This window comes from Egretta garzetta, unplaced genomic scaffold (genome assembly GCF_000687185.1).
Source record: "Egretta garzetta isolate BGI_Z169 unplaced genomic scaffold, ASM68718v1 scaffold143, whole genome shotgun sequence".
Taxonomy (NCBI): Eukaryota; Metazoa; Chordata; class Aves; order Pelecaniformes; family Ardeidae; genus Egretta; species Egretta garzetta.
In genome coordinates, this window is record NW_009259310.1 from 946,867 (window position 1) to 959,527 (window position 12,661).

Consider the following 12,661-nt stretch of genomic DNA (forward strand, 5'->3'; position numbering starts at 1 on the left):
TAGACCATCCATTCCTGTCTCTCTAACACAGCACCTTTCCAAAGTGCCCAGTGTGGACCCTCAGCAGCCGGAGCTCTCCCCAGTGGCTGCCCTGGATGTCCTTGCGGGCTGGCAGACCTGCTGAAGTCGGAGGGTGGTTGTGGCTCACCTGAGCAGCGCAGGGTGCTGAGCAGCCCTCGTCTGCCCTCTGCTGCCCCAATGCTAACGGAGTGGTGACGCCTCACCTCAAATCAATTCCGGGGCTTCATAAGGAAGGTTCAGACCAAACTAAATTAAAGCTTAAACCAAAAGGATAACCTGGTGGTCAAATGAAGAGAAACATGTCTCCCAGTTTATGCTAACAAAAAAACTTTTTAAAGACTATGGTAAAAACATGTTCACAGCATGCAAAACCTCAGGTGCTCAGCTCATTTATTACACTGCTACAGGGCAACGACAACTGCTAACCATGCATTCAGTTACCATCGCTTTCCTGTCACCACCACTACTGTCTATCTGCTGTATTGTCACATAGGCACTAAGGCCCAATACAGGAGGACACTTGTACTTTTCAGAGTGGTATAATTTCTACCTCATTCCCCAGGAATTTTCAATGAAAACCACCACTGAACTCTGTTATACTGGCTGGGCAAAAACACAACAGAAAATAGACTCAACCAGTTTCAACCTAGGCAGGGTCTGTTCCCTCATCTCTGACAACTGTTATGACTGAAAATTGCATTTGTGAATCTAAGCAGGTCTCCCAGGGTCTCCAAAGAGTATTAAGTAATTAGCCCGCAAAAGCTACAGGCTCGTTAAACCAGAGCATACTGACCCACATGTGAGAACAGACTTTATAAAACTCCATTTCCTCAATCACAGGCCATTTCTGCCCAAATTCTGCTTTTCCCAGTAAAGCTAATTAAATGGAATCCACACACAGTTTACTGGGACACCTTTGGGACTTGGCAGGAAATCTTCCACTTACCATGCACTGTTTTGTGTGTTACCAGGAATACTGGAATACTGTTCACAGAATCCCAGAATCCCAGAATGGCAGGGGTTGGAAGGGCCCTCGGGAGATTACCCAGTCCCACCCCCCTGCTCAAGCAGGCTCACCCAGAGCAGGGGGCACAGGACAGCGTCCAGGCAGGGGTTGAATATCTCCAGAGAAGGAGACTCCACAGCCCCTCTGGGCAGCCTGTGCCAAGGGCTCCATCACCCTCCAAGTAAAGAAGTTCTTCCTCATGTTCAACTGGAACCACTTCTGCTTCAGTTTGTGCCTATTGCCCCTTGTCCTGGCACTGAGCACTACTGAGAGGAGTCTGGCTCTGTCCTTCAGCCTTTCCTCACAGGGGAGATGCTCCAGTCCCCTCATCATCTTTGTTGCCCTCCTCTGGACTCGGAAAAAGAAGAGGTGAACTAATCTAAGATAATTGCTTCTTTTTTCCCCTGAGGTTCCAGATTTTTTTTATATTGGGCCACCTCCTACGTGGCTCTGAAATTTAAGACTGGCAGTTCCAAGGAGTGCTTCAACTCTTAATGGCTGTTCAACACCTAAGTTTTGCTTAGCAGTCAGTGAAATTTACTGTGAGTGGTTAAAAGTGAGCTTGGGCAGTGAAATATGAAAGTAGATTTGGAACCATAAGAACTGAGTCATGTACAAGTTTGCCTTCTCATACCAAGAAACCCCGTCCTCCTCCAGCCTTTCTCACAGAAAGCCACTTCCCTCTGCTGCTGCTGCTCTCAGCCTCTAGCAGCGAGTAGGAGTCATGAGTGAAGAGGCAGAAAGCAGCAGCAGACTGCGGGATCAAGCAAGCCCATGTCAGGTTAGATAACAAGAAATGTGAGTTTTACCTCACTGCTAGCTTTTGGTAGGGCTGCTCAGAAGTAGAGAAATGAGGGATTTTTTTTAATCTGTACATTTTACCTAGCCTGTTTCCTTTTCATATGCTCCTTCCTCACAGTCAGATTTACTTTCACTGAAGAATGGAGAAAGAACACCCAGAAATTCAGAGCAAGGGAGGCAAGAGAGGTGGAAAGAAAAGGAAAGCCATGTTATTCGAGCTGACACCATTTCCTAATTCAGTTCAAGCAAGACCAGCACTGAGGCAGAAATAAGGCACAAATTCCTCTGTAGGCATTAATCTCCCTCCAACATGTTTCAAAGGAGACTAAGACAGCCCCAGGTTAGCAAAGTGCAAAGTCCTGCTCTGAATTACCTGCAAAATTACATAAAAAACAAACACCTACTGTCATATATGGGACTATGAGAGTCATCCAACACTGGTTTTAGCTGCCCCAAATGTGGCTTCTTGTCTAAATCATCTATATCAGTAGCCGTAGACAGCCCTCGTTAGCAGGTGACTTACCCTGCACTGCAGACACTGCAGTTTGCACAGGATAAGTAACTCTCTAGAAGCGCAGGCAGGATGGGATCTCTGTCTACCTCGAGGAACCTCCTCACCTGTGAATGTGTTGTGGAGGACCAGCAAGACTTGGCCATTATTATTGGCAGCTACAGCATCTGGGACACCATCCCCAGGCTGAGGCACGCTACCATCCCGCAGAGAGCACTTGAGGTCAACCGCTACTCGCTCCTCTCCTAGATTATTTTTTTTTTTTAATTCCTCAGGATTTTGCATGCAAACAGTTACATTATTTCACCTCTACAGTTAGAATCATACCCTTGGCGGATCTTTCACAAGGAAACGGGAACAACTCAATTCTCTTTACAGATCACAAAAGACCATACAGCCTACTGAACGACCAACCTTGTAAAGGAGGAACAATTACTGAAGACTAGTAAACTCCTGCGAAGGTTTTAGATTTTAAATAAATCACCCCCACATGTCTCAGCTTTCACACCAATGTGCTAAGTTTAATTATATTTACTTATCCTCCAGTGCGGGTTTGTAAGGATTATCTTGTTAACTTTTGAACGCCAGTCTGAAGATGTCAAGATTAATATGCAATATAGTGTTGCTGCCAGGTGTAATAAGCCCACAATTTGTGGTTAGAAAACACTTTTCAGTCCAAGAAAAGAGAATTGCATATCTTGGTCTGATGATGGAAAGCTTTGCAAGGTAAAACTTAACGGTGCACTTAAAGGTGTCTGACGCAAGGTGCCAAAGAGGAGGAAAAACGATCAACAGTCCCCGCTAACAACCGAAGCAAAACAGAGTAGAGTTTGTTAGGTCACTGGGAGTGAAGCAGATCTGTTCAGTGATGTAAGATGTGTTACTTCTCTCGGAAGGCTGCAAAAGCCTTAAAATTCCCTACCACCAACCCTAGTTTATGCAAAGAATACAAAGGGCTGTGAGGCTCCTGCTTCCCAAGGGTTATCTCTTCCCAGCTGACAGACCCATAACTCAAGAAAACAGATCCCCAGATGAATAATGACTTGCCTCTTATGTGAGTGGAATGGAGTTATAACTCAAAGCTGACCATCATGTGTTTAAGTAGAGCCATTCTGAGGTCAAGATTTATTTTATATCATGGAAGAAGCAGTCACAAGCACTTCATTCTTCGACAGCACAAAGCAATAGTTCCCATAATTTACCAGCTTTGTTTTTCAATATCATTAATTAAACCCTGAAACTCCCCATGATAAATTGCAGCAGAGATTCCTTGTTAACATGGAAGAAGACAAATTGACTTCATCTGTTCTTTATTGGTGAGATAACTCCACAATACGTTGCAATATCACATACCTGGATCTACGCTGAATCGGTCCAGGAGCCTGAAGACCAGCTTGCTTAGCATTTTGCGGTTAAATTTATCTGGTTTGTACCTGGACAGGCCTTGATATTGTCTGTAAGCAAATAAACAAAATCAGAAAGAAACATCTGTGGAATCACGTAAAATACGTTTCCCAAATAGCAGATGTTTCACAGTAGAGGTGTTAGGGTTTGCTAGGTGTTGGTAGAACAGTCCCCAGCCTTGCACAAGTTACAGCAAAAAGCCAACAATACAACTGCACAAATTTCCGTCCATGACTGAAGCAAGTCCAGAAGCTTGTTTTAAAGGAAGAGAAAGTCAGCAATTCCCATTTTTTTTAAGAACTAAGACTGCAACTATTGCACCTACACTGTGAGTTTGACTGTAGTGTTGGATTTGTGACTGACAGGAGCTATTCTAGTGAGAGGCAATTTAGAAATTAAAACACACATGACTATTTCATGAGCACATGAAGGTTAACCACTTGCATCTCTTGTTTTTCTGCCACTTCATCACAATATTATCTTCCTGCAAAACCTGTACAACCGATACTGAAACCCAGCCTTGTCTGCAGCAAAGCACGAGAGTCTGATTGTTAGGACCTCCTGGAGGAAGCTTTGATATTGTCATATTGCTAAGATCTACTGCACAGGTTTCATTTCGCACTCCTCTCTCCTGGCAGGAATTGAGCATCCGTCTCTAGGAAGGATGCCTCTGCTTATGGGCCGAGGTGTTTGAGAACACTCTGGCACAGACACCAGAATTTCCCCTTTCTCAGCTGAAAAGTAAATATATTGCACTCCATCACACTGAGAAACGATCTTAGATAGCCAACCAGAGAACATACTGTCCTCTGAGAGCAAGTTGGTCCCAGCTGTTTAGAAAGTCAACAAGCGTTTCTACCTTGTGATATCTCTGATATTAAAACCAGGTTCACACCATGTGTCCAGGATCTGCAAGAGCTTGCTCTGGAGCTCAGGATATTCTCCCACATAATCTTCCACCAAGTTAGTTTTATCTTGGAGCAGTAGTGGCGTACACATCTAGGAGAAGAAATTAAATGTAAAGCACTGCGCCCTGCCTTTGGTCACCATGTTCCACAGACTGAGCACTGCAGCACACGGAAGGCACCAAAGAGGTGAGTGACATTGCAGACTGGAATCTGGCAGAGGGGCGTCCCATCCCCTGCTGCTCAGATCTGGAGAGCAAGTCACAACCCCCCTGCTTAATCAACCACTGCTGACTAAAAGAGTGATGTGACATTTTTTTACACCAGTATTAGCTAACACAAATGACGTGACGTTTTCTACACAAATATTAGCAAAGCTTCAAAATAGCAAAAGCACTAAACTCCATCATGATGATAACCATTTGTCAAGAATGCAGATAGAATTTTTTATAACAGTGGCTGCAGCCAGAAAAACAGTCCAGTAAGCCATAATGGAGTCTAACAAAATACCCTCTGCCACTTCCCTAAGATGTAAAGGTACCTCAGCAATGTAGCAGTTACTTCTTGGGAATGAAGTAAAGCCTCAAGTGAAAGGCAGCACAACGTGGAGGGCCTCGATGGATCTGCTGCTTAGCAAAAGGTGGATCTGATGACAGAGAAGCCTGCAGAGGAAATGACTCACCTTCTCCACATCTTGATCTGGCTGTAATTTTAGCTTAATACTCAGGATGGCTGCCTAGAAAATACAAAAAAAGTTGTGTATTTAGGAGAACACCACCACAGTGGATAAACGGGCATTATTCCAAAGCAAAGTATATATGCTATTACAGAAATTTTTAATGTGTTAATTATTTCTGTTAAATGTTCAAGTACAAATCATATAAGCATTTGGCCTGATACGTTCCACCTAGAAATGTACAAGAACGCTCCTGGCAGAGTTGCATACTCTGAGCAGCAGCATAGCCTGGAGCAAAAATTAAAGATCAAGTTGTCTGGCAGAAAGAGAGAGAGAGAGAAAGTAAAGTGCTGGGACAACATCAGCTAAGATGGATATTTTCTATCAATACCATTGTAAAAAACCCCTGACCCAGCACACCTTTCCCAGTTAACTTTATCCATCTTGCTGTGCCTTTTAAAAATTCTGAAATGGTTGCATTGTGGGAAAGCAACTCAAGATTTACAAGACCCTGAAAGCAAGAGGTCTTAGTTGTTACAATTTCTGCATAGCTCCACACCCCTGAGAGTGCTAAGGTTCACCGCAATCAGAAAGACAGTAAGAACTGTATTTTTCCCTTTTGTGGTATCTACAAATCTTTGATAAGCCAAGACCTGTCATGTTCACAAATTAACTCCAAATTGGTATCTTCTGCAGGTGAGGAACCTCTGCTACAGTGAGCTGCAGTGACTCAGGCTGCAAGAAGAACTGGTTCAGCCGCTGTCAATCCTGCCCCAGCATGGTGATTACAGAGATGTATTAAGATCTAACTGCATTGCTTGGGAGGCATATAAACTAACTCGGATTTTAAACAGTTAATAGCAGCTAATTTCTGTAGTGTGTGAGAATACTTGGATCTCAAATACAGACTAAGCATCTAATGGCTTTCTTTAATATGGTGCATTGTCCCAGTCAACAGCACTAGGAGCAAGGAGCCTTCTGGAGCATTTCTGTGTTAGTGCTGATGGAATTGTGAACAAGGGAACCAGGATGTTTTACATGAAGTGTCCTTCTAATTACTTTGCAAAGTCAGGCTGTGTTTTGCAAAACAGTTGCAAATAGTGTTTGAAAACATGGCATCTCCAACCCTACTGCAGCATGCATGTGATGCCAAGCAGCAACAGGACAGAGTACAGCACCAGCCAAGTTCACGAATGCCTATTTATTCAGATGAGGATAAACCCAGTATGTTAGGGCTTGGAGGAAAAGCTCTTATCTTCCACAGGTTTCTCTGCTATCTGTGATCGATTCTTCTTTGAGAGAAAGGTCATTAAATGGTGGATTTGTTCGTCAAAACAGTCGCATTTCAGAACTGTGTTGTTAGAATATGTAAACACAATACAGTAAAAAATGTGCATTCTCCCCCCAAGCAAACACAAACCTCAGCATTACACTTCACCTGCGTGAAACCTTTATAGAGAAATTTAACCAGAAAAATAACCTCCGTGGAGGTAGGAGCACACCCTGAAACACATTTGCTGTGATCTCTTCCAGTGTTCAGATGATACCTCAGCTTAATTCATTGCTGGAAGCAGACGGTCTGCAGAGCCAGGCAAGCAACACAGCCAAAAGCTAAGGGCTGACCCCAGCACTACTCACAGCATCAAAGACTGAGTGCACAAAAGCAGACAACCAACACACACCATGCAAGTTCAGTCTCACTGTCCAGAAAGGACAGAGATACCTAGTTATCAGCTTTTTTTCCCTGCTTTTTCTTTTTTTTTATTTTGGGTTTGATTTGGGGGAGGGGTTGGGGTTTTGGGGGGGGGGGGTGTTTGGTTGGTTTTTTAAGGCAAAAGGAACACTGCTTCACTGACAGTCCAGGCTTCATCCCAAAAAGAGAAATCAAGAGAAGAGCTTTAAGTGACAAAAGCAGGAACTACCATCAGCACAGTGCCGTCACGCTGCAAACCAGGTATGCATAGAAAGGTACATTACCACTCCTCAGCCCTGCTAAATCTTCAACCAAATCTCTCTCTTAGTCCAGACTTTGTAACTATTCCACCTTAGCATTTAGAGGCTTATACGCTACTCTGCTCCACAAGCACCAAGCACTTTTTCTCCCAAATTATCAGCTGAACATCACAAATTTCAGGCTCAGTAACTATCCTTAGCTTGTATACAAGTTGAAGGTTGCTACTTCTGGTTTGGACCTGAAGAAGGGGTTTGGATCCCCAAAGCTTTGGCAGCTGGTTTTATTTTCCTCCCAGCTACCTGTTTGCTGAATTAAAAAAAAAAAAAAGCCATGTAACTCTCAAAATGTTGTTTTACCATTGGATCTCATTCGTACCTTTTATTAAACAAGTAATCCGTTAGTTTTAACATGCAAGCATACAATGGTTTCCCTAATGGCTTTATAATGTTCACATGCACGTTCAGATTAACCTAATTGCAGAACAGTTATCAAAATGGTATAGTTTTATCTCCACCTCTATTAACCATACAGGTGACTTAATCAGATGAACATGTGACATGTCAGGTTAGGTTTTCCTTTTACTGGATGTATATTCTACCCTGTACAAAGGGTGCAGAGCAACAAATATTCATTTAGCCAAAGTGTGGAGAGACATTGCCTTCCAGCCCCAGCTGTGGCAGACCCAGCCCACTCCACCGCCACCGCTCCTGGTCAGAGGAACTCCAAGCAAATCACACAAGCAGGTTTTTAACCCCATTTTAACATCACCCAGCGAAAGTAGGTAACGGAGCAGTCAATCAAACGGCTGCTGGCAGAAACTCCCTGCAGTGGGGAATGCTGTCAGCAGTGGGGCAGCAGCCTCATCCATGCACAAAGCCCAACATGGAAGGAGACGCCTGACCTGGGTCCTGGGGACAAACAACCAGGCTGGATTTGCAGGGTGTAGTTACATGGGCTGCCTGGCTGAACAGCGAGGACAACTGAGATAAAATCAGCGTGTTTACAATAGGAATAATAAGAGAAGAGATATGAGTAACTGTAATAAAGATGAAAGTGTTTGGCAGCTGTGTCTGTGGTCTCGACTTAGAGCTATTTTAAGATTTTGTTTTGTTATTATCATGTTTTGAATTGTTTCACTCCACAAACAAGTTTTGTGTAGAATGACCCTATTTTTAACAGTCTGCTTATAGATGATAAGATCTGAAGAAAAGCAACACCTCATTCGCAGACTCATTTTGTACTTAGAAAACAAACACTTTAATTAGGCAGACAGCAGTCTGTAACTGAAACGGTGAGAATCCCCCTCCCCACCCCAGCAACACACGTTTCCCATATGCACTCTCCAAGCTGTGCTGGAAGCCTCGCCAGGGTAGCTGGAAGCTGGCAATCCTGTTAATCCAACTGCAAATCCTCCAACGCAGGTTGGATCAGCAGTGCAACAAAAATCCTAAACAGCAGATACCTCCCCCATGTCACCAACTGATCAGTAAGAGCAAAAAACCTGGGTACGACGCAGGATCAGGGAAAAGCTCTGCTGAACGCCACTATATCGTCAGCTTATCAGGGTCTACTCACCCTCCATCAAACCACAGAGAACATGTTACAGTCCTGACTGGTGGTACAAGCAGCAGCCTTTTCACAAAAATACATTTCATACATAGGGAGTTTCTAGCATGTAATCTAATAACAGCAAATAATGAGCATTATTGGCATTACTGCCACACATAAAAGTGCTTAACCTATACAAAAACCGTCCTGCCCCAGATCGTAACAGAAATATGGGAACGGCTGGTCCCTCATCTTGCCTTGCAACCCCCAAGTGTGTACAAGACAAGAACACTATGAAGCCACTGCTTAATACAGGAGAAAAGGTGATGACCCATTGCCTGATGCAAATCCCACCAAAGTTTGTGAGTCCTCATCGTCCTCAGGGAGCTTTGGGTCATTCTTTGATTTAATTACGGTGAAAGTGAAAATCATATTTGAACATTTTGCGATAGTTTTGTTTCCAAAGGACAAACACCTAAAAATATAGCAAAGGTGGGTTGGATGAGGATAGGGAGCAATTCAAAGCTGGGCAATACTACATTAAATTATACCTAACCCGCATGTAGGTGCCTTGACCATATGATGGGGGAAGTCACCCAAACATGACGCATTCAGGCCAAGCCACAAGCACCAGACCACTCTTCTAGTCATGCGACTGCAAACACGAAGAGTATGGGAAAATGGGGAGTGTTTTGAAGTGAACACACAAGCCCGGAGCACCCTGCACCAATACCTGATCCTCTCTGCTTGTTTTGAATGCCATTGGCTCTGTCTCATCTAAAAATGACTATTCTTTCCATATACAGCATGAAGTGCAGGAAGCCACACAAGATCTTATCTGCAAGGGCATGTGCACTTGGGTGGTGTCTACACTGACAATTTAGGCAATTTTCCCACGGTGGGGTGAGCATTGCAGGAATAACCTTCTGCGAGTAGCACTGCTTGGAGTGATGATGCAGAACAGACACAAATGGTTTCTGATGACTCTTGTGTTACTTAGCTCCGCTGCAAGCAAGTTGGGACAACACAAAGGTAAATATGCCTGTGCCTGACTTAGTGCAGTATTTCTGAACCCCTGGCAAAGGAATTTCTGAAAACCCCACAGAATAGGCCAAAAACAGCAGGAGACTTTGCAGAGGAGGATCCAACGTCAACTCTAAGGAAATCACAGTGATCAAAGCCTGGACACATAATAATGGTAGGAATAATTGAGTAAAAGGCACACCATGTATTAATCATTGGCAACATCTGGTTTGTGTTTTGGAATCACTCATTTCAGACTTGTGGCTAATCAGCTTTGCTCAAACTCTCAGAGTGCATCACTGCGTAGTGTATGACATCAGGTTAGATGTTTAATTACTTCCTGCTTAAAGAGCATACAATATACACAGCTGTCTTCAGGAAGATCTTCAGAAATGAGAAAAACATGAGGTTTCCCAAGTCCACTTTCAAGGGAGCATGAATGTATTTTATAAGGAGCAAGACTGTCAAAATGACGTAGTGACAGGTTACTTCTATCTAAAGCATTTGAGGTGGAGGGAGAGAAGTAGAAGTCAAGGTCGGAATATGTGTGTGCACAGGTGAAGGGAAGAGGGAACTGGAACAAACACTCTGGTGATTTGCCTTCCTCAGGTCACTCAAAGCAGTTTTAGACCTGGTTTAACTGGTCAGCTCATCCTCACAAATAAGTGATCCTCTAGAGCGCAGCCCAAGTTTCCTGTGCGCATAGGCCACCCACCTTCACCACATTCCCCAGATGCCAACTCTCTATGGCTCAATCTGCTGCACATTTGCACCTCTTCTCCAAGAGCTGCTTGCTTGACAAGAGTCCAGAAATGCTGGCAGTAGGAGCAGAATACTACCACCTGAATTATTATTTCCCAGCAACACTCCAGCTCCTTCCCAACCACTTCACCAGACCATAGCAGAGGTGGCTCCAGAAGACACAGTGTTTGGGAGCAGGCGGCAGGTTGGCTGCCTCTCTTCTGGAGTGGCTTGAATCTAGCAGGCCATGTGCCATTAAAGCTGTCCTTTAGCAGCAGATTAAATTAATAGGAAAAAGGGGTTGAGACCGACATCATCATCTTTACGTGAGAAACATCCCCTGTAACATTTTCTCCTTGGTTTTCTTATCAATTATTACTTTTAATTTAAAAGAAACAAGGAAATTCAAATGCACACACTTCAAAATAGAGTAAGAGTTGAAGAAGCCTTTGTAATTAAGGTGGTGAATGAAGGAAAGAAGCAATATCAGAGACATTTTCACTGTCCTGAGAACAGCTCAAAAACATCACAGTGAAGAAATCCAAACTCTGAATATCCATTAGTGTGCTCAATCAATCTTAACACTGATCCGTATTGACAGGTTTGCAAAAATACACCATGTGTACTCAAGCACCACATATGAAATAGGACTACAAACAATATCACCCTTGAATCGGTATTCAGATCATCACTATGCTGAAAATTGCAGGTCATGTTGGTGATTGAACTATGCATTTCTACACCCTAGCACATTTGTATTCCTTTAAGTTTAACTCTTTCATCAACCATCCTTTCTTACCAGATGATTAATAAATTACTTCTGTGGTAGTACGTATTGCTGATAAAAGCTTTGAATTCTGTGTCTACAGAGCTTTTTCTCTGGGTACTCCAAGATATTTTATGACAAATTTTAACAACTGGATTTTAATAGATAATCCACATTATCTTAATTGAAAGAGCAAACATTAACTGACTTTAACATATAGAATCAACCTTCATTATTTGTAGAAATTAACAGATGAAACATTAGTAGAAAAAAATATACTCTGCTTTTGAAAACAGAGAAATCTGGATGGACAACAACCAAAAAACCTGTTAGAAATTAAACATTCCCTGTCCCACCAAGAGCTTAGTCCAATATTCTTGTTTAAGAACCAAACTGATGAAGGGGAGAAAAATGCTGCTCATCACTGATGCAGAGAAGTCAGATTGGTAGCTCTCTCAGGCCCAAGAATATTTCTGGTTGTCAAAGGCTAAAAAGATTATTTATTGTTTCCTTCCTAAACCCAGCTCCACTGCCACCTGTTCAGAATTTACTATAAAGCTGTTAAACAAGATGAGAACTTTGATGCTGTGAAAACAAGTTTCGCTGCATCTGACCCGAGCAGCACTCACTACTGATCCAGAAGCAAAGGAATTTGATTTTTTTCTTTAAGCACAGCTATCTTTTTACCTTTATAAGCTGTTTAAAAAAATGTAAATAAAATAACTCAGTGGACAATAGAGGGCATTCATCCCACAGAAAGACAGCCGCCACCCTTAGACATGAAATATCGCAGCACATTAAGTCATGAGACCCCGCTAATCAAAGCTGACAGGGCCCTGAATGTGATTTCTGCTGAGACTTAGCGATATCATGGGGCACTGAAGCATGCACAGCCTGCCAGACTGCCCCTGTTCATGTGACAATGGCTTTTATTCCCGAAAGGGGCCTGCGAGTGACAAGAGTCCCCTTTGTCTTTAGGCTCCCGCATTCGCAGTGCAAGAGAGGTTCATTCAACCAGCCCCAGACACTCTTTGAAAGGCTGAAGTGTAACATAAGATGACCATGAAACACTAGCTTGCCTTCTGCCTACCCCTCATTCTTCTCAAGCACAGCCTGGCCTATTCAGGGCCTCTCACAGACTTGCTCGCGCTGCATTACCCCCGGTCTGCTGAATCCCCGCATTGTCCCAGCCCCACCGGCAGCCATTGCCCTTCCCACAAAAGCCATCCACCCGGCAGCCCGACCGGGCTCCAGCCCGGGACAGCCCGGGTCGAGGGCAGCGTGGAGTCACAACCCGTGGCTTCC

The 12,661-nt window shown here is 43.6% G+C and overlaps 1 protein-coding gene across 1 annotated transcript in view; it reads right to left on the reverse strand.

Annotated features, from left to right (window-relative positions):
* Nucleotides 1-12,661, reverse strand: part of EXD3 (exonuclease 3'-5' domain containing 3) — a 116,772-nt gene that overhangs the window by 57,718 nt on the left and 46,393 nt on the right. Inside the window, exons 6-8 of the mRNA XM_035891884.1 lie at nt 5,331-5,384; nt 4,603-4,742; nt 3,693-3,793 (exon numbers count right to left, since the gene is read on the reverse strand). Of these exons, the coding sequence (XP_035747777.1) occupies nt 3,693-3,793; nt 4,603-4,742; nt 5,331-5,384 (295 nt within the window). The remainder of the gene's footprint in view (nt 1-3,692; nt 3,794-4,602; nt 4,743-5,330; nt 5,385-12,661) is intronic.